General features: G+C 49.9%; 1 protein-coding gene across 2 annotated transcripts; it reads left to right on the top strand.

The window, feature by feature from the left end:
• The first annotated feature begins 746 nt into the window (after positions 1-746).
• Positions 747-16,395, top strand: ASB13 (ankyrin repeat and SOCS box containing 13). 2 transcript variants are annotated; one of them, XM_059892683.1, is made up of 6 exons: positions 747-1,107; positions 11,181-11,368; positions 12,693-12,843; positions 14,345-14,479; positions 14,655-14,826; positions 16,041-16,142. In XM_059892683.1, exons 1-6 carry the CDS (start codon positions 762-764, stop codon positions 16,051-16,053), a joined length of 1,005 nt encoding a protein of 334 aa, XP_059748666.1. In that variant the 5' UTR covers positions 747-761; the 3' UTR covers positions 16,054-16,142. The 2 variants fall into 2 exon arrangements, with proteins under 2 accessions (XP_059748666.1, NP_001179710.1); NM_001192781.2 differs by having other exon boundaries at positions 1,025-1,107; positions 14,655-14,846; positions 16,041-16,395.
• Positions 16,396-26,759: the final 10,364 nt, after the last annotated feature.

Here is a 26,759-nt window from a genome sequence, read left to right on the forward strand (position 1 = left end):
GCTCCAGTGGTCCAGACTGGAGGTAAAGACTCAGTCTCAGGGGAGACCTCTCTCAGGTGTCCCAGCTGTGTGCTAGTCCTTATGTATTTCCAGGCAGGATCATTCCTGATATGTTTACTTTTCAGCTCAAACTAATTTCTGCATTTAGGCTCAGTGCAGATCTCAGTGATGTGACTGCAACAAACGTTGGCAAGGTTAAACCTCAACTTGGTAAACTTGTTTGCAAAAAAACAAAACAGTTCAATTACTCAATTGCCTACTTGGAATCTGTAAACAGGTCCTTCATTTCTGTTAGGAGATTTCAAAAAGCATGGTGTCTGTGTGATGTGAAACAATTTGGAATATATGATTTCTGGAAAGATGAAAGAAGCAGGAGCATGCCAGCTCTGGTAGGAAATACGTCTTCAAAATGAAAGCATGTGGGGGCGTGGGATGAGCTTTGCCTAGCTAGATCAATGCGAAGGAAGGTAGTGATTTGTGGCAGCTGGACACTTTTTACACAGGGACACAAGGACATGTTCTGCACATGGACATGTGGGCGCAATTTGCAAGCACAGACATATTTTGCTCACGGAGGCAGGTTTTGCCCGTGGACTCTTGGACATGTGGAAACGCTTTGCACACAGACACGTTTTGCACACCGACAGGGACGCGATATGCACATGGACAAACGGGCATATTTTGCATGTGGACATACATTGCACCTGGACACGTGTTTTTCAGGACACCTGTATAGGTTTGCACACTGATCCCTTCTGTATATGAACACATGGCACGGTTTGCACACGAACAAATATTTTGCACACGAACATACGTTCGTCCAGAAAAGCCCGAGGCGGCGACCGCGGAGTTGGACGCAAGTGGCCGCGGTGTGGCTCTGGCCGGGGGCCCGCCCGGGAGCCGCACTGGCGGGGCGGGGAACTACAACTCCCGGCTCTCAGCCACCTCGGCCGGACGCGGGGCGACGCCGAACGGCCCCGCCCAAAGGGCGGTGCGTTCCCGGCCCAGGTTCCCGCGGCGGTGCGAGTGGCGGAGCCGTGGACCGGGGCGCGGGAGCCGGTATCATGGAGCCTCGCGCCTCGGACAGCAGCTTCCTGGGCGACGTGGGTACGTGCGAGGCGCGGGGGTCACGGGCCGGCTCCGGGGACCGAGAGCTGCATCTGATGACATTCGCCCCCAGCGGGGACGCGTCCTGCTCTGAGGGGTGGCCAGGGGCGGCTGGCGGGGACTGGATCGGTTCGGAGGGCCGTGCTGTTAAAGGAGCAGGTCCGGGGGTGCCGTGCAGCTCAGACGGGGTTTCTGCGTCCCGTTCCAGGTTCCCCCGTCGGCCCGCGCGTTGCAGGGCTGGTCATCCTTGTGACTTCAGAACCGCAGACCTCCCCCCTACCCCCCACCCCCCACCCCCCGAGCGCCCAGCAACTTGGGGAGGATGCGGGGCTGTGCATGGTCACTGCCAAGTTCCGAGGAGAACCTAGGAAGCGCCCGCGTGGGACCACTGGTAGGGCAGCCCTGGTACCAGGGTTGGAGCAGACTGCCTTCCAGGCACCCAGTGGGAGGGTCGTGCGCGGGGTCGTTAGCATCCTACTGAGACACCAGGAATCCGGTCAGGAAGGAGTGTGTGCCCGTGTGAGACGTGCGACCCTGATTCTTCGTTGAGCCTTCCCTAGAATAAAATGGATGCTAGGGCAAAGGGCCATTCTCAGGCGAAGCAAGCCTCCCTGCCTACCGAGTAATTCTAGGGCAAATGACATGAGCAGTGAAAACACTTTGAAAGCCTGGAAAGAAGAAAATCTATACAGTACTTTTTATGCTCATAAATAATGTAGTGCGAATAAAAGTGAGAAGTCTTAAGGGTAAATTTAGCTTAAGAGGAATTGCAGTCCTAGCAAAGCAAAGATATTTTAATGATGTTGCAAAACAGCCACCTTCAACAAGATCAAAGTCATTTAATAAGCATCTCTGTTTTTACTTGGCATTCTCATCCTAGGCAAGCACAGGACTTTGACCCTGCCAGTGTGAGCTGTGTTTGGTTGGTTCAATGAAACAGGCAATGAGCAGCTGACCACGGACACCTATTTAAACACATTTTAGTATTTTTGTTCATGTACAAGGTTCAGTGGCTTCCCTGGTGGCTCAGTGGTAAAGAATCCTCCTGAAATGTAGGAAATGCAGGTTCCATTCCTGGGTGGGGAAGATACCCTGGAGGAGGAAATGGCAATCACTTCCAGTATTGCCTGGAAAATTCCATGGACAGGGGAACCTGGTGGGCTACAGTCCATTGGGTCACAAGAGTCAGGCATGAGTTAGTGACCAAACAACAAAAACAACAAGGTTCAATAGCACTGCATCACTCCTGGGTATGTTTTTTTGTACAGTTTAAGGAATGTATCTTTTAGAGGATAATCAACTCTGAATATTCATTGGAAGGACTGATGCTGAAGCTCCAATATTTTGGCCACCTGATAGGAAGACTCAACTCATTGGAAAAGACCCTGTTGCTGGGAAAGATTAGGGGCAGGAGCAGAACGGGGCAACAGAGGATGAGATGGGTAGACAGAATCACTGACTCTGTGGACATGAATTTGAGGAAACTCTGGGAGATAGTGAAGGACAGGGAAGACTGGGATGCTGCAGTCCATGTGGTCGCAAAGAGTCAGACATGACTGAGTGACTGAACAACAATAACATTCTAAACTAATGGAGGATGCACAGTTTCTGGGGTTCATGGTTATTTTTGACTTCGCCAGTGTTTTGTGTCATGTATTTCTTCCAAAATACATTTCATCCTGCTGACATTTTTATTCTCAACACAAATGAATAAACTCAATGTGTTGAATCCAAAACAGCGCTGCCATCCCAGCAGAAGCAGAGGACCATCGTAGGAACTTTAACTCATGTTAGCGTTCTGATCTCAAATTCTATGTGTGTAGTATACTCTAACCAAACCGGGTAGCTTTAATATAACCCTGTAATACTTCACAGAAGTAAAGGCAGCAGTCCTATAGTATGGGTTTACCAATAAGAACCAAGAATTTAGGGCAAGTCGCATCCTAAAGTGAATCCAGTGTTTGTTCCTTAGCAAATGTAATTCATTGTCTGTCTGCAAAGTTGGAAAAAGTGACTCCTGATTTCAGCATCTGTACTCACGGGCTTCTGACTTGGAATCTAGAGGCTGGCAGAAGATGAAAGTGTTCTTGGCTTATCCTCAGCCTCTGGGGTGTTGGGAAGGTGGCACGGAGAGAGAAAGGGGGAGGCAGCCCTGGGACCAAGACACCCTGGGACCATGGTGAGAGCCACTGAGCTGCTCGGCTGTGTGCCGGGTGCTGACTACGAGCCTTGCAATAGCTGCAGGACACTCATCATTATCTATAAGTTAGAGGTGAAACAGTTTGCACAGCCAGGAAGTCACAAAGCTGAGGGTTTTGTTTTTTTTTTTTAATATTTATTTATTTGGCTGAGCTGGGTCTTAGGGGTGGCAAGCAGATTCTTCAGCTGCAGCATATGTGGTCTAGTTGCCTGACCAGGGATTGAACCCGGGACCCCCTGCATTAGGAGCGCAGAGTCTTAGCCACTGGACCACCAAGGGAGTCCCCAACGCTGAGGTTTTAATGCAAGCAGTTCTTTTTGGTTTTGCCTGTTTTATGTTACAAGGCTCATGTCTCTTCTGTCAGATAAGATCATCTATAATCGATGTGTAGTGCTGGGTGGGTTTGTGACTGGGATGGATGCGTGTTGTCTGCTGCAGGTTCTCAGAGGGCGGGGGAGCACCATTACCATTCATCACCTCTGCATGATGTCACTTTCAGGCTCTGAGAAACGTCTTTGCCTCCGGGTGTCCATGATCAGGGTGGTAGGTCAATCTGCATCCCCATTCGAGTCTCCAAGTTCATCCTTCTGTTGAGTCTGCAGAATCCGATGGGTTTTGTTTGTTTGTTTTTTCTCTCTCTCTTTTTTTTTTTTTGGCCTTGCTGGATGGCTGTGGGATCCTAGTTCCCCAACCAGGGGTTGAACCCGGGGCCCTGGCAGTGAGAACACTGAGACCTAGCTACTGGACTGCCAGGGAATTCCGGGATTTCATTTTCTAAAATAAGAATTGTAGTGAAAGTACTTTGAGAGATCTAGATAATTGGTGCCCTGGCCGGGAGATCAACTTCCTTAAAAATCTTCTCAAATTGCACGTCTTGTTTCTGCCTTACAGAAGGCTGCATTCTAGAAGTGTCTAGTTAGAGGAGAATCCTCTGGGCCGTGCATTACACTACTAATGAAAATGTTTGAAGGAAATTAGGTTGATTTTAATACCAGTTGGTGTTCTGGGCACTCACTGTGGCCAGGAGTGGCTGCCAACTACAGCAGTACAAAGGAGTTTTGCTTTTTTGGTATAGCCGTCCTCCCCAGCTCACACCCCTGGGTCCTAAGCCCTGTAGGGGAGGGGTTGGGGCGGCAGATTATTGGATGAGCGGTCAGGAAGGTTGTGGAGGGAGGGCGAGCATCTGAATTGGGCGTTTTTCATAAAATGTGTTTAAGAAGCTCTTTCCCTCCCTTTCCCTGGCTGTCTTCCACTGCTTCTATAACCTCTTCCCACTTGTCTCTTTTGCTTTCACTTTTTCGCTTTCACTTTCTTTTCCCCTTTATTCATTTTCCCCTTTGACTGTCTTATTCTTGTAGAAAGGTAAACCTTTTCTCTTTAAAATTTTTACCCAATTTAACACATTTTAAAAACCACACGGTGTGCCGCTTGACCTCAAGTTTACCAACAAACAGTATTTGGGGTATTGATCATGAAAACACTGAAAACAGACCTTGCTCAAAAAATCTCTTCAAAAGCAGCAAAATACTCAGCCCCAAGTGCTAAATAAGGGTTTCTATTAATATATATAAAAATGAAGATTTCTATCTTCCCTTAGAGTCAAGGTGACTGGTAGTTTCAAGCACACTGAACTTGAATTCGGACAGCACTGTAAGATGGGTGGTCATGATCAAGCATTTAATAGTGCCCAGCTATCAGCATGCATGTGGCTTTGGTCCCTAAGGCATCTCATGGAGAGGTTTGCCATTCTCAGGCACTGGTCTCTTTGTCCTTATGGGTCTTTGGCCCTGGTTTTTTTTTTTTTTTTTTCACTCCTTTACTATTAGATGGGTGGGTACAGTTTGCCATGATTTCTAAGTCCTTTTAGCTCTTCAATTCATCTTTTCTTTGTACCCACAAATCCTTGACCTTCTGGGACTTTGGGGGACAAGTCACTGGGGTCACCTGACTTTCCAGAGAGTCCGCTGAGAGCGGGCCTCGGAACGCCAGCTCCACTGCGGCTTCAGTGACCGCTCACCCTGGCTACATCCCCATAAAGGTGCCCTGCAGCTGTGCATGGGGTAAGGGAAAGCTTACCTGTCATCATTTCAAGAATATTTACTGGGATATTTGGGGAGAAGGCTTATTTCAATCTCTGCAGTGAGGGCCCCGGGCTGCCCTTCATGATAGACTTGGAGCCAGATACTGGCCCAAGTAACACTGAAGGGTGCCTGGTGGATGCTGAGCTGTTGGATCCGCTTGTGATGGAGGTGTTCTCTATGGCCTTTGGAAAACACTCTTTGTTACAATGAAGCTGCTGTGTGGAGGGGCTGCCTGGCTGGGGAGGAGTGGTCAGGGTCAGAGTCAGGGTCAGCACAGGGGCCGGGCTCTGGACAGTCGGGTAGGGCCGATGGTAGCTCTGCTCTGCACATGGGCCAGAGGCCGGGCAGGCCATGCCCGCCGGAGGGACAGGCTCTCTGGGAGGGTTGGCTGGCCTGTGGCTGAGAGCTGCTGTTTGGGCTCAAAGAGCTGGATTCCGGGCTCTGGATGACTAAGCGGGATACTGGTAAATTGGCTCTCTGAAGAAAAAGGAAAAAAACAAACAAACAAACAAACAGAAGGAAAAACCTATTCTGATTTGCTGCTTCCCCGTGCTGACTCCAGCTCCCAGAGGTTTCCGCCTGGCCAGACTGCTGGCTATTTGGGTGGAGGGTCTCGAACAGCCACCCCTGGGCAGTGTGTAGAGGAGGCAGGCAGTGTCTTCCGGGCACTGTGGCCTTGGCTGTCTTGCAACAGACTCCCATCTGACTGATGCCCTGGCATGTGGCATGGCTTGAGTGGGCGAGGCCACAGGTGTGGCCCAGGTCAGTGTTCGGGCTGGGCAGGCCTGTGACGGGCCGGTCGAGGGGTGTACTCTGGCAGTAGGGGACCGACCCTGCTGCAGTGGGACAAGTTCAGTCTGGCCAGTAGAACAGGCTCCTGGAGAGAATGTGTGTGTTTGATACCTGTGTGTCAGTGTGGTGATGGAATGGAAGGTGGGTGGCTGAGGTCCTGCCATGAAGATGCTTGTGGAAGGGGAGGAGGGGAGTCAGGGGCAGGTGTGTGCACAGGGGCGGCCTAAAGGAGGCGCGGGTAGGGGGCCACACGCCAGAAGCTCCCTCGAGGAGCTTAGACCCAGCCTCAGTGGGGAGGGGTAGTGGGGCTGAGTGGGGCACAGCACACCTGGACCCTCTGTCAGCTACCTGAGGCTCCGTGCGATTGGCGACAAGGCTGTGTGTGGGGGAGTGGTGAGATGGGAGGATGTGGGCGGGTGGGGGGAGCCTGGAAAAAGGGGCTGGGGCTCCATCCTGGAGGGTCTGTATTCCTGGCCTGCAAAGGCATGTGGATTATGTGGATTATTCCAGAGACAAATGCAAGGGTCTGAAGCAGGCTCCCCCATGACCCACTGATGACTTAGCTGCTAATGCTAAGTGGGGAGTGCTAAGTTCTAAGTGGGAAGTGGGGAGGGGAAGACCAGAGCAGGTGTGATAGGAGGGAGGGGGTTGATGGGAATGGGGAGCCAGGAGACCGATTATGTGGCAGGGCTGGGATTCAGGGGAAGTCTCATCCCAGATGGAGGGTCTCAGGTTTCCAGGGTGGCCCCTCTCCAGTACTTTGGCCACCTGATGTGAAGAAATGACTCATTGGAAAAGACCCTGATGCTGGGAAAGATTGAAGGTGGGAGGTGAAGGGGATGACAGAGGATGAGATGGTTGGATGGCATCACTGATGTGACGGACATGAGTTTGAGCAAGCTCTGGGAGTTGGTGATGGACAGGGAGGCCTGGCGTGCTGCAGTCCATGGGGTCGCAAAAGGTCGGACATGACTGAGCAACTGAACTGACTGACTGACCCTCTCCCAGGGGAGTGGTCCAAGGGTGGGGGCACCCGGTCATACATGGGGTCCAGGCACAGGGCTGGAAACAGCCTGAGCTCAGTGGGTCCACTAGCATGGCATCTTCCTGCCTCTCTTCCCTGCAGGCTCTTTGCTTTAAGGTTGAAAAGTATATTCCAACCCACCCAACCTTCTCACTCTGGTGAGGGAGGGCATGCAGTGGTGGAGGGGGAGGGATGGGGGCTGCCGAGCTTCCCACTGCCGGCCAGTGCGCCTTCTTGCAGCTGCACTTCCTTTCAGCCACAAGGCACCCTGTGTTCTTTATCTCTAGGGTCACTCTCCCCTCCCCTTTGCTTCCAGGGGTCTTCAGAGACCACTGAAACTGCCACTCCCCTCCACCTCCCCCCTGCTGTAAAGCTGTCCCCTCTTGATGACACCCTGTGGTTGGTACTAGCTGTGGTTAACACCTCCCCCACTCCTGGGGCCTCCTCCATCTTTGTTACTCCCTTAAAAAAGAATTTTTAAAGTTTTCACTCTGGCTAAAAAAACCCATAGAAATGGTGAAGATGGTCAGTTTTCATTGTGCAGTTCAGTAGTATGAACTACATGCACATTTTGATATAACAGAGTTCTAGATTTTTCATCTTATAACATGGAAACTGTGCACCTGTTCACCTCCCCATTGTTCCCCTTCCCCTTTCCCCCTAGCAGCCACTATTCTATTTTCTGTCTCTATGACTTTGACTCTGGGAACTTCATGTAAGTGGAATCATACAGTATTTGTCTTTTTGTGACTTGCTTATTTCACTGAGTGTCATGTCCTCAAGGTTCATTTATGTTGCAGCCTGTGTCAGCATCTCTTTCCTTTTTAAGGCTGAATAATATTCATGGTGTGTATATATCATGTCTTCTTTATCCATTCATCCTCCATGGGCACTCAGGTACTTTCTGTATCATGCTATTGTAAATGATGCTGCAGTGAACGTGGATTCTATATCTTATCGAATTAGTGTTTGCAGTTTCTTTGGAGAAAAATTGCTGGATTGTCTGGTAGTTCTGTTTTAATTTTTGAGGAACTGAAGTACTCCTGTCCAAAGTGCCTGCACCACTTTGCTTTCCCACGAACAGTGCATAAAGGTTCCAATTTCTCCACATCTTTGCCAACATCTATTTTCTGTTCTTTTGATAGTAGCCATCTTAATGGGTGTGTGGTGGTATCTCATTGTGGTTTTGATTTGCATGTCTCTGACGATTGTGGTGAGCATCTTTTCATGTGCCTGTTGACCATCTGTATATCTTTAGAGAAATACCTCAGTCCCTTGTTACTTTTTTTTAACAGGTTATTTATGTTGTTGAGTTGTAGGCATTCTTTATTCTGATATATATGGTCCCCCTTCCCATCGGTGCCTTTCACTGTTAACTGAGGCCCACATAAATTCTCTCCTTTGTAATCATATCTGCTGCTTCTGATCTCTGCCCTCAGCTGCTGCTAAGACAAATGTAGCCGTTGTTTATTCATTAGAAAATATGGTTCCCAGTAAGCTGCACTTCCTCTGTAGACTGGTCAGAAAGAGATACAATTAGATTTTCTTTAAAAAATTTTATGTCTAGGCTTTAGAATTCATATTAGTAATTCCTCCCATTCATTCATCCCTTATTCACTCAACAAGCAAGTCGTGAGCGCCTTTGCCGGGCCTCACACGGTGCCAGGCACTGGGAATAGAGCCAGCAGGTGACGCCCGGCAGGCTGGCCATAGCCCCACCTCCTCCGTGATGCCTTCCCGACAAGTTCTGGACACCCTGGACATGGGTCATCTTGCTTCTAATTTCCTGTAACTTGACCTGTTCCTTCAGTACTGCAGTCATCCTGTGGTTTTGAATTGGTTGTTCACCCCCTGCCCATGACTGTGAACTGCTTGCTCACTGTCACGTCCTTCCATCTTTGTGCTCCATGGTGGGGGAAGCTGTGTCTACTTGCACAGGCTGCTCAGTGGATGCTCGGGTCTCCCCTGCACCCATCTTCCTGAGCTGCACTTTCCTCCTTCCTGCAAGACCCAGGCCCCCCCTGCTCTTCTCTTCTGAGGGTTGCAGCTGCTCAGTCTGCTCCCCTGAGATTGACCTGAAAGTGATCCACAGCCACTTTCCACTACCTACCCCCTCCAAAGACAGGCACTCAGGTGGCCACTCATTCCAACTGGGAGACATACTGGGGTCTCCTTCTGGGGTCAAGTAAGTACAAAGTTCCCCAAGCTTGGATTCTGCATTTGTGGGGCTCACATCTCCTGAGGTCTGTTCCTGTGCTTGCAGATGCCTGCCTTCTTGCTATGTCCTCATGTGGTCTTTGCTTCATTCACCCAGATCCCTGGTGTCTGTGTGTCCTAACCTCCTTTTCTTCTAAGGGCACCAGTCATACTGGATTAGGGCCCACACTAATAAGCCTGCTTTAACTTAATGACTTCTATAATTATGTCTCCAAATACCATCGCATTCTGAGGTGTTAGAAGTTAGGGCTTCAACATATGGATTTTGGGGACACAGTTCAGTCCATAACAAACTGTATGCCAACAAATTAGATAACATAGATGAAGTACACAAGTTCCTAAAAAGAGGCAAACTTCAAACTGCCAAAACTAACTCAAAAAAAAAAAAAATTCTAAATAAAAAACTTAAAGAAAGCCCAGACCCAGATGTCTTCACAGATGAATTTGACCTAATATTTAAAGATTTAATACCAGTTCTTCATAAACTCTTCCAAAATTTAAAGGGAGGAATACTTCCCAATTCGTTCTCTGAGGACAGTATTACTTTGACCCCCAAACCAGACAAATACACCAATCACAAGAAAAGTGACTCTTATGAACATAGACCCTCAAATCCTCAAAATATGTGTGAACCAACTCTATCTTATAAAAAGATTATACACCATGACCAAGTGGAATTTATCCCAAGAACGCACAGTTGGTTGAACATCTAAAAATCAATTAATGTATTACACCATTTTGATATAATTAAGAAAAAATAGCCAGCATGATCATTGCCATAGCTCCAGATAAAGTACTTGACAAATCCAACACCCTCTCATGATAAAAACACTCAAAAAACTAGAAATAGAAGAGAATATCCTTGACCTGAAAAAGGACATCCATGAAAACCCACAGCTTTTGTGGTGAAGGACAAAGCTATTTTTGGCCACACTGCACAGCATGCTGGATCTTAGTTTCCCAAACAGGGATCAAACCTACATCCTCTACAGTTGGAGCATGGAGTCTTAACAACTGGAGGACAAAGATTTTGCCCCAGGACCAGGAATAAGGCAGGAGGTGTCTTTTGGTACTTCTGTTCAATGTGCAGCTGCACATTCAAGCCAAAGCAATTAGGCAAGAAAAAGAAAAGGCATCCGGATTAGAGAGGGAGAAGCAAAGCTACCTCTCAATACAGATGACATGATTTACTGTAGGAAATCCTGAGGAATCTGATAAAACTGAATTAAAAGAAGGCTTTCTTTTCATTTTTTGCCTTTGAAGGCTCTCCCAAGCAAGGATAAGGGAAGTGTAAATGCCATGTTATGAGTATATAAGTGCGAGGGTTGTGGAAGATGTGTTTCCTGGAGAAAGAGATGTTTCAAATGGGTCCACATGGACGGCATAACATCTAAACTAAGGAGATTGCAGAATGGATGGCTAGGTAGGGGCAAAGGTGGGCTTCTCAAGCAGAGAGAATGTATGCAGAGACACAGGTGTGCCAGGGCAGGGAACCATGATGAGCCAGCAGTGTGGCTGGAGATCAGGCTTGTGGGGGTCAGTGGTAGGAGAGGAGTCAAGGAGGTGCCTCCCCAAAGACTTGGGCTCTGCCCATAGGCAGTGGATATCACTCAAGGATTTTGAATAGGGGTATCTGGACCAATTACACTTTCGTGTATACAGTGGCTTAGGTTTCATAAAGGGTCCTGGGGTCATACATGTGTTCATTTGACCTGGACAGAAGTGGCATGGTCTTAGCATTACCTGTTTTCCTTTCCAGGTTTCTGGGTGGAGCGCACCCCTGTGCACGAGGCGGCCCAGCGGGGGGAGACCCGACAGCTGCAGCAGCTGATAGAGAGTGGGGCCTGCGTCAATCAGGTCACAGTGGACTCCATCACGCCCCTGCATGCAGCCAGTCTGCAGGGCCAGGTGCAGTGCGTGCAGCTGCTGCTGGCCGCTGGGGCCCAGGTAAGCCACCCTGTAGCACAGACCCCCCGCCCCCCCCCCCCCCGGAATGGCAGGACAAGCTCTAGAGGAAAAGAGGCTTGGGAATAGCATTCTGTGTGTTGTGAGCACACAGAAAGAAAGGAAACCACTGCAGAAGGCTGAGAAGGAAAGAAGGAGGAAACCAGAATGGGTGTAGAGGGGGCCAATCCCTATGGCAACCACACCCTGAGATTGTGAGGAAGCCTTTGGACTGGCTGTTGGGAGGTCACTAGCAGTGGAAGAGAAGGGGTTTTAGCAAAGTGGTGGCCAGCTCTGCAGATGAGCCAGGCTGTGCACCTTTCAGAGGCCAGCTGCCTATGGGGCTGGTGGGGCCTTGGCTGCAGGAGCCATTTGGGTGCAGAGAGCAGGATGATTATGTGGGATGCTGGCAAACCAGCTTTGGAAAGGCCAAGTAGAAAGGAACAAAAGCAAGACTGATCGCTGCTTTCCCTAGTTAAGGACTCACAGCCATACCGGGTATTGGGCTGGCGGAATTGCTGGGTCTTTACCAGCAGGCTGGGCAGGCTGGTAGGAGCTGGCTTGGCTCCCACAGGACAGCAATGGGGGAAGGTGAGGGAGAAGGGAAGGCTGTGCACTGCTCACTCTTCCCAGAATTTGGCTATGACAGCAGTTCCAGAGGAAATGGAACAAGCTTCAGCGTGAACCCAAATAACAGCTGAATTTGGACAAATTCTAAGCAGAATCTGCCAGTTTGGGGAGTTGCCTTTTCCTGCTCTGTGATTTTCCAGCTAGAAGAGGCATGGTTAGACAGTTTGGGGCACTCCTCCTAGATGGGGCTCGAGTTAAAGCCGGTTTTCCTACCCTGCCTGTGCTAATGAGGTGTTGGGGTGGTGGCAGGAATGAGGCTGAGTTGAAAGAAAAGCCCAAATCGCTTGCTGGCTGTACTTAGGCTCCCGTAGGCACGCCCTGAGGTCTGTGAACGCACTCGCCTGGGACAGTGCCTCACCACGTACGTAATGGTGTTCTTCACTCAGTCGTGTCCAACTTTTTTGCGACCCCATGGACTGTAGCCCGCCAGGCTCCTCTGTACATGGGATTCTCCAGGAATACTAGAGTGGGTTGCCATTCCGTTCTCCAGGGGACTTTCCTAACCCAGGGATTGAACCCAGGTCTCTTGCATTGCAGGCAGACTCTTGACCTTCTGAACCACTAGGGAAGATACGTAGTAGAAAACCTAAGGACTCAGGAGAACCACGCAGTGTCTTTGCAGAGATGAACATGCATCAGAGCGTGAGTGGCCGGCACCCTCTCCTTCACCCTCTGATGCTTGTTACCCTCCCTCCAGGTGGATGCTCGCAACATCGATGGCAGCACCCCGCTCTGTGATGCCTGTGCCTCAGGCAGTGTCGAGTGCGTGAAGCTCCTGCTCTCCTACGGGGCCAAGGTCAACCCACCCCTGTACACAGCATCCCCGCTGCACGAGGCCTGCATGAGCGGTGAGTTGGCAGAGGCCTAGATGCCAGGGAGGCTGTCCGATGGCTGGTGAAGCTGTGGAGTCCGGTGCTTTTCCTCCTGGAGATGCAATGCTTGCCTGGACTGAAGGCAGGGTTCTAGTCAGTCAGCATCTTTCAGATGCTCACCCAGGAGTCAGGTGCCCCCTGCAGCCACTCACCTCATGGGCTGCCCTGAGAGTTCCTGATCTGGCAGGAAGAGGAGGCCCAGAGGCATCCTCGAGGCAGATGCTCTCAGAGGAGCTGGGCGCTTGTGGTTTTCAGCTGCCCTGGATTTCAGAGGGTGGGAGGACATGGCTGCTCCAGTCTCACTGGGTCAGACACGCCCAGGAGAGGACCTATGACAGGCAGAACTGGAAATTTAGGGTGAGACCAGCGGGCCAGAAATATTTGAGAGGCTAGACTAGGCAGTTTGGATTCCACTGTTTAGAGCAAAGTTTGCACGCCTGTCTTGGGCTTTGGCGGGTGCAATGCTCTGGCTCGCTGTGCTTGTTGGGACCTGGGCTCTCCTATGGCTCCCCTGTCTCTGCTGCCTGCACCCCGAATCCCACGCCAAGTCACCTTTGTCAATGGGGACCGCTTCAGGCAGCTCTGAAGGTTTTTGAGCGGATGCTGAATGCTAGGAACACATTTTTGAAAGATTCGTTTAGCAGCCACCCATCCATGCACAGCATGGGGAAGAGAAGTGTTTTTATTCCTTCACTCATCTTAGGTTCACTGGCAGCGTCCTGCCAATAGGATGGACAAGGGACAAGGGACGGATTAAGAAGAGAAAACCAAGCAGAAGTTAGTGTGTGCATTGCACATACACACAGGAGAGCTCAGGCAGAGGGTGGTTAGATTTGATGTAGGGGAGAGGACAGCCAAGGTCCAGGTCGGCTCAGGGTGAGGAGGATGCTGGCTGGGGAGTGGAGAGGACCTGGTCATGGGGGACAAGTCCACATGAAAATGGCCACAGCCTGGTGGTGGAGGGGGAGCAGGCGTGATCAAGAAATGAGAGAGGATGGAGTCTGGGATGGATGGAGCCCCACCTAAGCTCAACCCCAAACTTGAGTTAAAGATGCTGGAGAAAAGCCAGGAAAGAGGCCAGAAAGGTGTCAGCTGGGAGGGGCCAGGGAACCCCTGAGGTAGGAAAGTTTAGGGAAGTTCATCCAGGCAGCTTTGTGTTTCAGATACAGCTTGGGGAACAACCAGAGGTGGGGAGACCCTTCTCTCCACCAGGGCCGGGGAGCTTTGTTTCACAGCTGGTGACCCAAACTTTGTGTTCTCCCAGTGCTGGGTATAGATCCGTGCAGCTCTCCCCTTGTCCCCTTGCCTGGCGGGCTTTGGGGGATGGTGGGCGAGCTCCCCAGGGAAGGACGCCCACCCTATGCTCCCATGGGTTGCAGCCCACATCCCCTGTCTCCTGCTGCCGCCAAGCTCGCTCCAGCCACGCCTGTTACTTCAAATACACAAGGCTTTTCCCTCTGCTTCTGTTTCTTTTAAGGAAGTTCCGAGTGTGTGAGGCTTCTGATTGATGTTGGGGCCAACCTGGAAGCGCACGACTGCCACTTTGGGACCCCTCTGCACGTTGCATGCGCCCGCGAGCATCTGGACTGCGTCAAAGTGCTGCTCAATGCGGGTGCGTAGTCTTTGTCGCCCCCCCACCCCTCCACCCCAGCCCCGGGCTCAGCACAACAGCGTTTCCACCTGCGCCGCCTGCTGCTGCAGAGATTGACTCTGTTTCTGGGAAGGGGCTGATGCTTTCATGTCCCGTGTTCCTTGGAGATTTTTGACCCTACTCCTGACCCCTACAGGGGCAAACGTGAACGCGGCGAAGCTCCACGAGACGGCACTGCACCACGCAGCCAAGGTGAAGAACGTGGACCTCATCGAGATGCTCATCCAGTTTGGAGGCAACATCTACGCGCGCGACAACCGGGGGCGGAAGCCGTCGGACTACACGTGGGCCAGCAGTGCCCCCGCCAGGTGCCTGGAGCACTATGAGAGTGAGTGTGTGCGCAGTGGCTCCTGGCGCCGCGTATGCGCGCGCTGGGGTTGTGGGGACCGCTTGTGGGAGCCTCTGGGATGATCATGATCAGTCATCCCTTTATTCAGACGGGTCCCTGCGATGATGCAGATACAGGCCGGAATCTTCAGCTGACAGGACAAACCACCAGCTAAGAAAAGGCCTCGTCTCTGGGGACACATTTTTAAGAGTTTACATGGAATTGCAGTCACAAGAGGCTTTCAAATACCAATTGGAAAAAAAAAAAACCCATTGATTAAACATTTTGCCAACCTGACCCAACCAAAGTCCATCATGGATTGAGAGGCAAATACTATCTACATCTGTCCAGAAAACATTTTCTAGAAGGTGTTTTCTCTTGCTGCATCTAAATAATTTAGGAGGAAGTAACTGGGAAAAGGAATGTCACCAGTAATTCATTTTTCTTTCAAAGAGGTTTTTCTTTCCTAACATTTCTTAAGTAGAGAATACTCTCTTTGGTTAATATATATGGATATTTTGATCAAACACTCATGGTCCTAAAGGCAGCCGTTGGGGCCAGGCTCTGCTCTGTACACGTTCCTATGGCCCAATGGTCAGGGGCCTCCAGGCATGTTCCTTCTTTGGCCCTGGTGTGTGTCCCTCATGAGCTGTAGCTCCAGGCTTCATCTTCAGGCCTGCGGTCCTGACCCTTTGTCCTGTGGGTCAGTTCTTCATGGGTCCCTGTGGCTGCAGTGCTCCAGAGCAGAGCCCCTGGGGCTTGGAACTGCAGGGGTGGGCAGCCAGCACTGGCTGCCTGAACCCTTGCCCTATCCTCATCTGTCTGGAAGTTTGACAAACAAGCCTACTGGCTGCAGATTTGTGCTTTGCTGATGAATCCATGTGCTCAGTTATAACATTATGGCGCCAAAAAAAAAAAAAAAAACCCACAAAAGCCAAAAAAAATCCCCCCAAAACCCAAAGCCCACAAGATGAAACCCCAGGGGCCATCAGCTGAATTCTATTTCCTGATCTTCTGTCCTGGGTCCCAGTCCCTGGTTGTCCTTCCTGGCCGCCTTCTGGAGAGGGTACACAGGGCTCATCATCTTTGCAGGACAGGGGAGGTGTCTGCAGTTCTGTCCTGGCTCTTGTTACGCTGAAGGATGCTGCACTCCTTCCTCAAGCTGACTCACGTACATTCTGTCCCTTTCTGCAGAGACCCCTCTTAGCCTGTCTCAGCTCTGCAGGGTGAGCCTGAGGCGGGCGGCTGGCGTCAGGGGGCTGGAGAAGATTGCCAGACTGGACATCCCTCCCCGGCTCATCGACTTCCTCTCCTACAACTGAGCTTCAGGCGCGAGGTCCAGGCAGCCAGTGACTCAGGGCCGACGGGGGCTTTCTGCCCTCGACGTCAGAAACTGTGGTGCTGCTGTGGGAGCAGCACCCCGAGTCCCTCCGGACCATCCTGTTTCGTCTTCTGTGCAGACCCTTGGCGGATATTTCTAAGGCCCTGGGAAAGGCCTGGGGCTGGCCCTCCCTGGACTTCAGTCCAGCTGGCTCCAACTTCCTCCCAGCCGTGCTGGTTTCTCTCTTCATGACCTTCCTCGGAGGGATTTTCAGGACAGACTCTCCAGAAGCATGGGGGGGCCAGGTGGGGCTGGGGGGCCAGGGCTCTGATTCCATTTACACACACCTGGGAGGCACCACCCCTGATTCCTTCAGTGCCGGGTGGCCCTGGATGTGCAAAGGGAGCAGCCTGCACTGTAGGGGGCGGGCCCCTGGGAGTGGGTCCCGGCCAGGCCCAGGACGGCGCTTTGGGGACAGCCTGCCCCCTTGGGTGCTTTTTTCTGGAGCCACTGTTGGCACCTTGTGAGAATCACCTGTGCCCAGGTGTGCCCATCGCTCAGGGGGCTTTATACAGGTCTCAGTGGGAAAGTATCAGGCTTCCTATTCCCACAGTGTTTCTTAAGAAGTTTTTCTCCAGTCTGAGGTCTCAGCTCTTTCAAAAAGTGTATGCTGGTGATGAAAGCTTTTAGACACATGCGCTGTAGCACTTAGGTTTCGTTAACAAGTCTGTAAAGCAACAGGTAACAGGAAGGCGTCTTAGCACATCCTTCCTGGGTTAGTGATTTCCAATGTGAAGCACCGCTGGGAAACTCTTTAGAGACTGTTTTTCATCTTTCTACAGCTGCTAAATGAATTCTTTGCCCACCCCAAGTTTTGCTAATTTCCTGAAGCTCTGCAGTTGGCAGAAGAGGTCGAATCACCCTCTGCCAGGTCGAGCGTGGATTCATGCATTTTTTGTGGACACTTAAGGAACATCTGAGCTTCAGGCACTGCCCTGGTGCTGTGAGCTGGCCAGGAATCAGACTCGTCATCCAGTCACGGCGAGAAAGTGTTGCACAGTCTGTTTTTAGTAATAGAAAGAAGCAAGTAATTCTACATTATAAACCATGAGGTGACATGACATAGTATGTTCAAACTGCATCTGTCTGCTTAAGATTCTGTATCATAATTTAAAATCTCAGGGGTTAAACTACAGGACGTTTGTATAAGTAGTTGAGGTCTATATGGTTTGGGGGGCAATGGAGAAAGTACCCCTTGTGAACTCTCTTGTGGGTCAGGCCTCAAGCCAGTGTCTCCAGAAATGTTCACCTCACCAGGTTCCTCCGGAGACTGTGGGGGGAAGAATGAGCCTGGTGGGTCAAGGTCACGCCAGCTGTGCTCACGACCAGGGGCACCTCTTGGCAGGGCTACATGGGTGGGGCCCATATGTGGTGGAAAGTTCTGTGCTGGCAGCTGTGGGTATTTTCTGCTCCACTGCTCAGGCTGTTAGGATGGTGCTTCCTCGTACGAGGAGATAAGAGCCACTCCCATTTGCTGCAGGTGTAGATATGTGTTCTGGGTCAATCAGTGTATCCGTGTGCACTAATCACACACAGACACAAAAAAGCGCCAGGTTCTGCCCTCATCTTTGCAACAGGAACTTGCCTCTGTCTGTGAAAGCTGCTAACGTTTCCACATGTGGGACACCAGGGGCAGAGTCTGGTTCCTGCATTCACTGCTCAATAAAATTGGTCGGGGTGAGTCCATCCTTTTGTGCACATGGCCCTTTTCTTATTGGGGGCGGGCAGAAGCACAGGGTGGGCTTCATCCAGGGAGAGCCAGAGGGGCTGCTGTCACCTCCGCTGGGTCTTGGCCAGTCCTGGACGTGTGTCTCCCTCGCCCCTCTTCCAGCCGCTCCTCTCCTGGTGCTGGTCTCCATACCCCCGTGTGTGGAGAGACCCTGCCCAAGGGATCAGATGGCTAACATTCCAGGGCTTCCTGTAGCTGCCCCCCACTTTACTGAGATGTAACTGATGAGCATAGACACCTCCATAGGACTGGCTGAAGACACATCTTGGCCCTCTGAGCCTGGGTCTTCCCGGCTGTAGGAGAGGGATCAAGGTCATACTTTGATCATTGAAAGGATATAATGATCAACCACCAAATCTCACGGATGAGAATATAAGGCCAGTTAGTTTCAGATGTTTTCATGAAGCCAAAATTCGGTGATGAGACGTTGCCTTGAAAACAATGACGTGCTTCTCAAATATTAAAGTTGTATGCATGACTGTACTTTGTTGTATGTATGACTGTGGCTTTGTTGATGTGTAAACCTCTTCCTTGGTGATGTCAGTGGTAAAGAACCTGCCTGCTGATACAGAAGACATAAGAGACGTGGGTTCGATCCCTGGGTCAGGAAGATTCCCTGGAGGAGGGCATGGTAACCCACTCCAGTATTCTTGCCTGGAGAATGCCATGGACAGAGGAGCCTGGCAGGCTACAGTCCATACAGTTTCAAAGAATTGGATATGACTGAAGCGACTTAGCACATGCACACATCTTACAACCATGTAAACAATTCTCTTCTGACTTTGAGGTAGGACCACCTATTTCAGGAGTAATCCACTCAGAACACCTCTCAGTTTACATTTTAAAATTCAATGTGCACATAAGGAACTATATTCAACATCTTGTGATAAACCATAATGGAAAAGAGTGTGAAAAACAATATATATACAAACGGAGTCACTTTGCTGTACAGCAGAAATTAACATTGTAAATCAACTCTACTTTAAAAAATTAAAAAAAAAAAAACAGCCCAATGTGCAGCTGACAGGTTTGGAGAAGATATTTGTGATAAAGATAACAAACGACTACTGATCAAACTATGTAAGATATTTTATAAATCATTCAGAAGAAGATTAACACCCCCCTCCCCCCAAAATAAAGCAGGCAAAGACTATGAACAAGAAATTTACAAAAGAGGAAACCTCAAATGTCCCATGACATGAAAGGTTGGTCCTTTCCTGTCCAACCTGTCCAAAGTAGTGATGATGGAAATGCACATTAGTGAGTACACACTTCAATGAAATGATACCGTTAAGTACCATCATCTTAACAAAAATGAAAATGGATGTTGGGCAAATGGCAACTCAGACGGCCAACAGGGGTATAAATTGGTACGTGTGTTTTGGAAAGCTGTTAGATCATATTGCTAAAAGTGCTTTACCACAATTGTACAGTAGCTCTACTTTCTTTTTTGTTTTCTTCTAGTTGCATTGTTATTGACATACAGCACTATATGAGTTTAAGGTGTACAACACACAGTGAAATGATGACCACCTCAGACTTACTGAACGTGGATCATCTCATATAGATCAACATGAAAGAAATAGAAAACAATGTTTTCCTTGTGATGAGAACTCAATTTACTTTTTAAACAACTTTTATACAATGTATAGCAGTGTTATATTTATCATGTGTGTTACATCTCTAGCACTTATTTATCTTGTAACAGGAAGTTTGTCCTTTCTTTTTTTAAAAAAATGATTTTTGGCTGCACTGGGTCTTCATGGCTTTGCAATGGCTTTCTCTAGTTGCAGCAAGTGGGGGCTACTCTATGGTTTCGGTCCACGGGATCCTCACTGCAGTGGCTTCTCTCGTTGTGGAGCATAGGCTCTTGGCATGCAGGCTTCAGTAGTTGCAGGGCATAGACTCAGTAGCTGAAGCTCATGGGCTCTAGAGCACAGGCTCAGTAGTTGTGGTGCCTAGTTGCACCATGGCATGTGAAATCTTCCTGGACCAGGGACTGAACCTGTGTCTCCTGCATTGGCAGGAGGATTCTATCCACTGTGCCACCAGGGAAGTCCTAGAAGTTGTCCTTTTTTGACTACCTTCATCTGATTATGCTTCCCCCTAGCATTTCTATTTTGGCAAATGTACCTGAAGGAACCCTCACGTGTGTCATAAGCAGACGAGTGGCAATGATTAGTGCCACAATGCATGTCATAGTGAAAGACCTCAGCAGCGGAGAAGCTGTAGAATAAATTTGCACATTCACTTAATGCTTATGCACTGTGACTGTTAAGGTGAATTAGAGTTACATCAGTTCAGTTCAGTTGCTCAGTCGTTTTGTGTCCGACTATTTGTGACCCCATGGACTGCAGCACACCAGGCTTCCCTGTCTATCACCAACTCCCAGAGCTTACTCAAACGCATGTCCATTGAGTCGGATATGGTTTACATGGTTTACCACTAATCTAAAAATTACAACGGCCAATGAAAAAAAGCTGCCAACCTTATTGAAGTATAGTATGAATCCATTTGTATAAAGTGAAATACAAGACAGACTGAGCATCTAAGGATATGTGTGTGTTCAGTGACATCGCAGAACCCACATGATAACCTTTGAGTTAAGCGTTTGAGTTCCTTTATTCAGGAAAGTGAGCCTAAGCCCGGCTCCCATCACAGAGCTCACTGGCCCATGTTGTGAGCAGCTGTGCTGACTGCGGGAGTGCCAGCAGGCTGCCTGCTTCTCCACCCTGCAGCACTGACTGTCCTTTCCATGACGGCCTGGAAAAGGCTTCCAGACCCCGCAGACTTTGTTTTTCCTCTTTTCTTAGTGTGAGTACCATGTGGCATTGACAGCTAAGCTCATGTTATGCTGGCATCAAAAGTCTCGTGATCTCTGGCAGCTTGAATGCAAATATGTCTGAAGTTGGTCCAATCTAAACAGGGAGCCTCCTAGAAGCCTAATGTCTCAAAACCACAAATAAAGGTGGAGAGGCTCGTGACAAGTCTCTCTCTCATACACACATCTCCTTCATATAGACTCTCACTTTCCAGCAGCTGGTCTCCAGGTGTGCGGTTCTCATGAACCACAAACTTCAGAGAAGAGAACTGGCAACGGACCTCTGAGCTGGGTGTGCCAGTAGCATACCCCTCTGCATTCTGCACGATCCACAGAGAAAATTCCCCTTGCTTCTCGGTGTTCACCGGATCCGGAGGCTCATTCTGCTGTGGTGGAGACAGGGCGCTGGATGAAGGAGACGAGGAATGTCCTGTCGGCCCTTGGTCCACTTTCCCTTTCATTTCTTCCTTCCATCCATCTACCCTTCTTTTATTTATTTTTGGTTGTGCTGGGTCTTCCTCTAGTTGCAGTGAGCAGGAGCTACTCTCTAGCTGTGTGTGGGTTTCTCGTGGTGGTGGGTTCTCTTGTCGTGGAGCATGGGCTCTAAGCTGCATGGGATCAGCAGTTGTCGCTTCAGGGCTCCATAGCTGTGGTTCCTGGGCTCAGCTGCTTCATGGCATGTGGGCTCTTCCCAGACCAGGGATCAAACCCGTGTCTCCTGCATTGGCAGGCAGATTCTTTACCACTGAGCCACCAAGGAAGCCCTGTTTTGTTTATTTTTCAAACTGATTATTCTCTCTTAGGTTCTCCACTGGGCACTGAAGATACCAGTAACCCCACCAAAAGCAAAAGCCAACACCCCAAACAGAAGCATAAGTCCTGGCCCCGAAGGACCTGAATCTGTTGCTCAGGAAACAGACATAGGAAGTATATCTGGGAATGGGGGCAGGAAGGGGTCGTGAGCCCTAAATAGGAAGGAGGCCCAACTTTGCTCTTAGAAGAGAAGGGGAGAGATGACCTTGACTGTCTCACGTCTTGGGTAAATAAATATTTACAGCGTCATTCATTTTTCTATCCATGGTGCTGCGTAGTTTACCAAGCTTTACAAGGACCTGTAGTACTGGCAGCACTTTTGCAGAGCAAGTGTGAAGATGCCACAGACTGACTGATACAGCTTCTCTTTTGTTTCATTTCGTACACTCCTCCCAAACACAGAAACCAGAGAGTGAAGTTTAATCACGTAGGATTTTACATGTGTCAAGCGTTCAATATAAACATTTCTTGGGCTTAATGCTTCCAAAGGCCTGGAGGAGACTTCTACAAAGGGACAAACTGGGAGAAGGGAGCCAGACCTTCTGCCTATGAGTCACCATGCAGAACACATGTGGGTAGTTTTAAAAATTGAAATTAACTGAGCCATAGGAGAAAGATCATCACAGGCTACTTTCAAAGAGTCTAATAGTTAGTCTTTTTTTTTTTTTTTTTACTTTTTCTTTTGGAGACTCAGAGGGGTCCTTTGGTTCTTTAAAAAAAAAAAAAAGCAGAGAGTGGGGAATTCCCTGGTGGTCCAGTGGTTAGGACTCTGCTTTCTCACTGTGGAAGGCCTGGGTTCAACCCCTGGTTGGGGAACTAAGATTTCACAAGCCATATGGCCCCCCCCAAAAGCTCACAGTGTATACAGCAGAAAATAGGATTCAGTTCTGTGTAAGAGCCAACTGAGCAGGGGCTAAGGGCAGCACAGGGAGCAGCTGGAGGAGGGGAGGGGAGGGGAGCTGGTGGAAAACACGGGGCGCTGGGTCCAGCCGACTCTGCGGCCTCTTCCCTGGGAGACTGGCCAGAGCTCTCAGAACAGGCCAAGAGCAGGACGTCGTTTCGGACACGTACAGCACGGATCAGAGCAATGTTACCTGCAAGGCTGGAGGACACACCCCCACACCTGTAACCAGGGGCCTCACCTGGAAGGCGGCCCCAGGATCAGCTCACAGGCCTCTAAAGCAAGGGCCGCCCAATCTGGGAGACTCAATAAAGCTGAAGGACGTTTCTAATCACAAGGGAACTGTGACCTGAGATGGGGGACTTGGCTTCTTACTTGAACACACTTCTTCATGGAAACAAAAGCAACAAGTTCCCAAACCAGCCTACAAAAACACATTCCTTTGTGTTCTAGAAACATGTAATCGGTTTGATCGATTGCTTTGTGATGATGGTTGCAGCATCCTGTGAGGATCTGCCTGGGTCACAAAGAACTAAAACCCAAAGCCAGGCAGCCAGCTGACCACACACACAAAGGCTTGGCTCAGGGATGTGGGGGCCCTGCTTGGCGAGGGGTTGCCACCCCTGAATGGAGGCACGATGGACCTGAAGGCTGGATTGTGAAGGATATGAATCCACTTGATACTAAACATGATCTCAAAGACAGTCTGGGGCTTCCCTGCTGGCTCAGCGGTAAAGAATCCGCCTACTAATGCAGGAGACATGGGTTCGATCCAGGAAGATCCCACATGTCGCACAGCAGCTAAGCCCGTGTGCCACAACTACTGAGCCTGTGCTCTAGAGCCCGGGAGCTGCAAGCACTGAGCCCATATGTCCTAGAGCACACGCTCTGAAACAAGAGAAGCCACAGCAACGAGAAGCCCCACAACTAGAGAGGAGGCCCTGCTCGCTGCAACTAGAGAAAAGCCGGAACACAACAACAAAGACCCAGTGCAGCCAAAAGTAAACACAGAAATAAAATCATTTTTTAGAAAAGACAGGTTTTTAGTTTATATTGAACTTGAGGGAAAGCAGGAGGAGGAAACTTTGACTGAGATGCCCAAGGCACCTTTGGTTGTAGAAGTTTGTAATGTGGGTTGTCCCACTGACATGACTTTAAACCTTCACCTTGTCACAGGTGTGCTTCCAGGATTTCCATGCATCACAGAAGGACCAGTGTGACACCAAGAATGGGAGAAGAGAGACAGAGAGATAAAATGAATAATGAGAGAGAGGAAAATGAATGTTAAGTTAGCGGGCACAAGTTGGATGAGAAAAACAATTCAGGGGTGAAAGGGATGTTGGAAATTTGGCCCAGCAGAATTTGGTTTATTTTCCTAAGCTCCAAAATCACTGTAGATGGTGACTGCAGCCATGAAATTAAAAGACACTTGCTCCTTGGAAGAAAAGCTATGACAAACCTAGACAGCATATTAAATAGCAGAGACATTACTTTGTCAACAAAGGTCCATCTAGTCAAGGCTATGGTTTTTCCAGTAGTCACGTATGGATGTGAGAGTTGGACCATAAAGAAGGCTGAGCCCTGAAGAACAGATGCTTTTGAATTGTGGTGTTGGAGAAGACTCTTGAGAGTCCCTTGGACTGCAAGGAGGTCAAACCAGTCAGTCCTAAAGGAAATCAGTCCTGAATATTCATTGGAAGGACTGATGTTGAAATTGAAGCTCCAGTACTTTGGCCACCTGATGCGAAGAGCTGACTCATTTGAAAAGACCCTGATGCTGGGAAAGATTGAGGGCAGGAGGAGAAGGGGACAACAAAGGATGAGATGGTTGGATGGCGTCACCGACTCAACGGACATGCATTTGAGCAAGCTCCAGGAGATGGTGATGGACAGGGAGGCCTGGTGTGCTGTAATCCATGGGGTCACAAAGAGTTGGATATGACTTAGTGACTGAAAAACAATAAGAGCTTGGTTATTACCTGGAGTAACATTCAGGGACAGGATGCCTCTGGGTGGGATGGGAGGAAGGGATGCTATGAAGTGAGTCATGGTTAATTTTATGGGTCAACTTGACTGGGCCAGGGGATGCCCAGGTAGCAGGTAAAATATTATTCTGGGGTGTCTCTAAGGGTCTCCTTGCAAGAGATGAGCATCTGAGTCAGCAGACTGAATAAAGAAGGTTGCCCTCATCAATGTGGAGGCACCATCCAGTCCCTCGAGGCTTGAAGAGAACAAAGATGGAAAGGAGGGGGGTCTGCTCTCTGCCTGACCACTGAGCTAGACATGGTGTTCTCCTGCCTCAGACTGGGACTGGCACTATGGCTTCCTCCCGTCCCCAGGCCTGCAGGTCTGGACTGGACTATACCACCAGGTGGCCAGGGCTCAGGGCTGCAGGTGGACAGAGGGACTTTGAGCCTCCATGATGGAGTGAGTCCCGTGTGATAAATCCTCCCCTCTCTGTATGCATGGGAAGGCGTATCCCACTGGGCCTGTTTCCCAGGAGAACCTTCACCAACACAAGAAAGGAGTATTTTGCAAATGTGACAGTCGTGATTCAACATGGTGGATGGCAATGTCTACTGAACATGAACCTAGGACCCACCATTTGCCAAGCAAGAATGCGGCTTAAAATCTGGCACTTATTAAAACCTGTAGCATACTCTGCTACCTACTAAGCACTGTCTTCCATCAGGGGGTAGGGCAGGAAGGCAGGCAGGCTGGGATTTCCAGGGTCAGGGTAGATGGACCTAAAGCATCCAGGCCCATACCCTGATTTCCCTGGGAGGAGATGCAGGTGGACATGGAACTTTCCTTGGCTTCTCTTCCAGTGGTTCCCAAACTTTTGCCTGGAACAGAGTTACCCGGGGGGCTTGTTAAAACAGAGTGCTGGGCCTCCTCCCTGAAAAAAAACTTGATTCAGTGATTCTGGGCTGGGGCCTGTGAACCTGCATTTCTGTGAGTTTCATGGGACACAGCGGCTGCTGGAGGGGGTGTCGGGAAGACCCACACTGGGGACCACTGCTCTGCCAGCTGCGGTTTCCTCTCCACCAGGCTCTCAAACTTTAGTTTCGAGGTCCAGTCCAGTGAAACGCCCTCAACGTGTAGTGTTTTAGGGAGACGCATGGAGCCTTGAGGCGTTTGGCATAGCCGAGGTCATTTCCCATCGTGCTTCCCGGGGGTATCGCAGGGAGCCAGGCTTCTGGGGCTGGGGTCCTGGGAATCTTGCTTCAAAGGTTCCTGGCCACAAAGAACAGCGCTGTGTTTCTCTCTGCTGCTGTCAGCATCGACTTCCAGCTGCAGCCAATGCCTGAACTGCAGGAGTGAACACCGTAACCACCCGTACTTTGTGCAGACAGACGGCTCTGATCACAGCCCAGAGTGAATTCGTACTTTCCTCAGGATGTTCCGACGGCTGAAGGAGGTGATGGATGACCGGAAGAGATCCAGAGATGTAGATAAATCTCTGTCTTACCAGTGAACCAGGGCAGGCCACTGTGGATTCGGTTTCCTTTGGTGTTTTTTTTTTTCTTTAATATTTCCAAGTGAATCCAGGCACCTGGTAGAGTTCTGCCCTTGAGCAGCTTCAGGAGGTAAAGGAAAGGGTGTGCTGCCATTTTCTGCTCTGAAAAGAGCAGAATAAAGGAGTAAAAATGGGGGAGGTTTATTCTGGAGGCAGAGGGGACCCTTTGAGGGATTTTAGTTGGGGGATAATGGGATGGGAGCTGGAGACAGACAGCAGAAGCTGCAGGTGTAGGCCCAGGGCCCTTTAGAGTTTCTCAGAGCAGGGGAGAGGGAAGGGAAGGGGGCCGCAAGGGAGAAAGTGGTGAAGGTCGTGCCCACAGCTCAGAGGTAAGATCAACCGGACTGAGAGACTGACTGGATATTAAGAGATTGACTGGATTAAGTCTGGGTGGTGGTCTTGTGAATTTAGGCCTGAGTTCCTGGGAAAAGAGTGGTCATTCCCTCTCTTTCTCACACACATACACTGAAGGAATCATTAGATGGAGCTGGCTGACCGCCCCCTTCACTCAGCTTAGGACCTGGTTCTCTCTGCAGTGTCCGCACAAGACCGGCTGACACGTGAACAAGACCCTCCACAGGTTTGGGGATAACGTGTGCCAAATGCAACCACCCTCCAGACGCTGCCCCAGTCCTGCTGGCCGAGAAGATGCCCCCTGGTCTACAGCTTGGACCGATGCCCTGGGCCACTGCTGTGCAGGTGACACAGGAGCAGGTAAGGACCTCTCTGCCACGAGGGCCGAGGCGGT

The sequence above is a fragment of the Bos taurus genome, chromosome 13 (assembly GCF_002263795.3).
Source record: "Bos taurus isolate L1 Dominette 01449 registration number 42190680 breed Hereford chromosome 13, ARS-UCD2.0, whole genome shotgun sequence".
NCBI lineage: Eukaryota > Metazoa > Chordata > Mammalia > Artiodactyla > Bovidae > Bos > Bos taurus.

Bases quoted from the DNA above. Each gene is read 5' to 3' on its own strand.
- ASB13 (XM_059892683.1), top strand. From the start codon at position 762: ATGAACACATGGCACGGTTTGCACACGAACAAATATTTTGCACACGAA. The intron at 11,369-12,692 runs GTAAGCCACCCT...CCCTCCCTCCAG, and splicing joins TGCTGGCCGCTGGGGCCCAG to GTGGATGCTCGCAACATCGA. The intron at 12,844-14,344 runs GTGAGTTGGCAG...GTTTCTTTTAAG, and splicing joins GCACGAGGCCTGCATGAGCG to GAAGTTCCGAGTGTGTGAGG.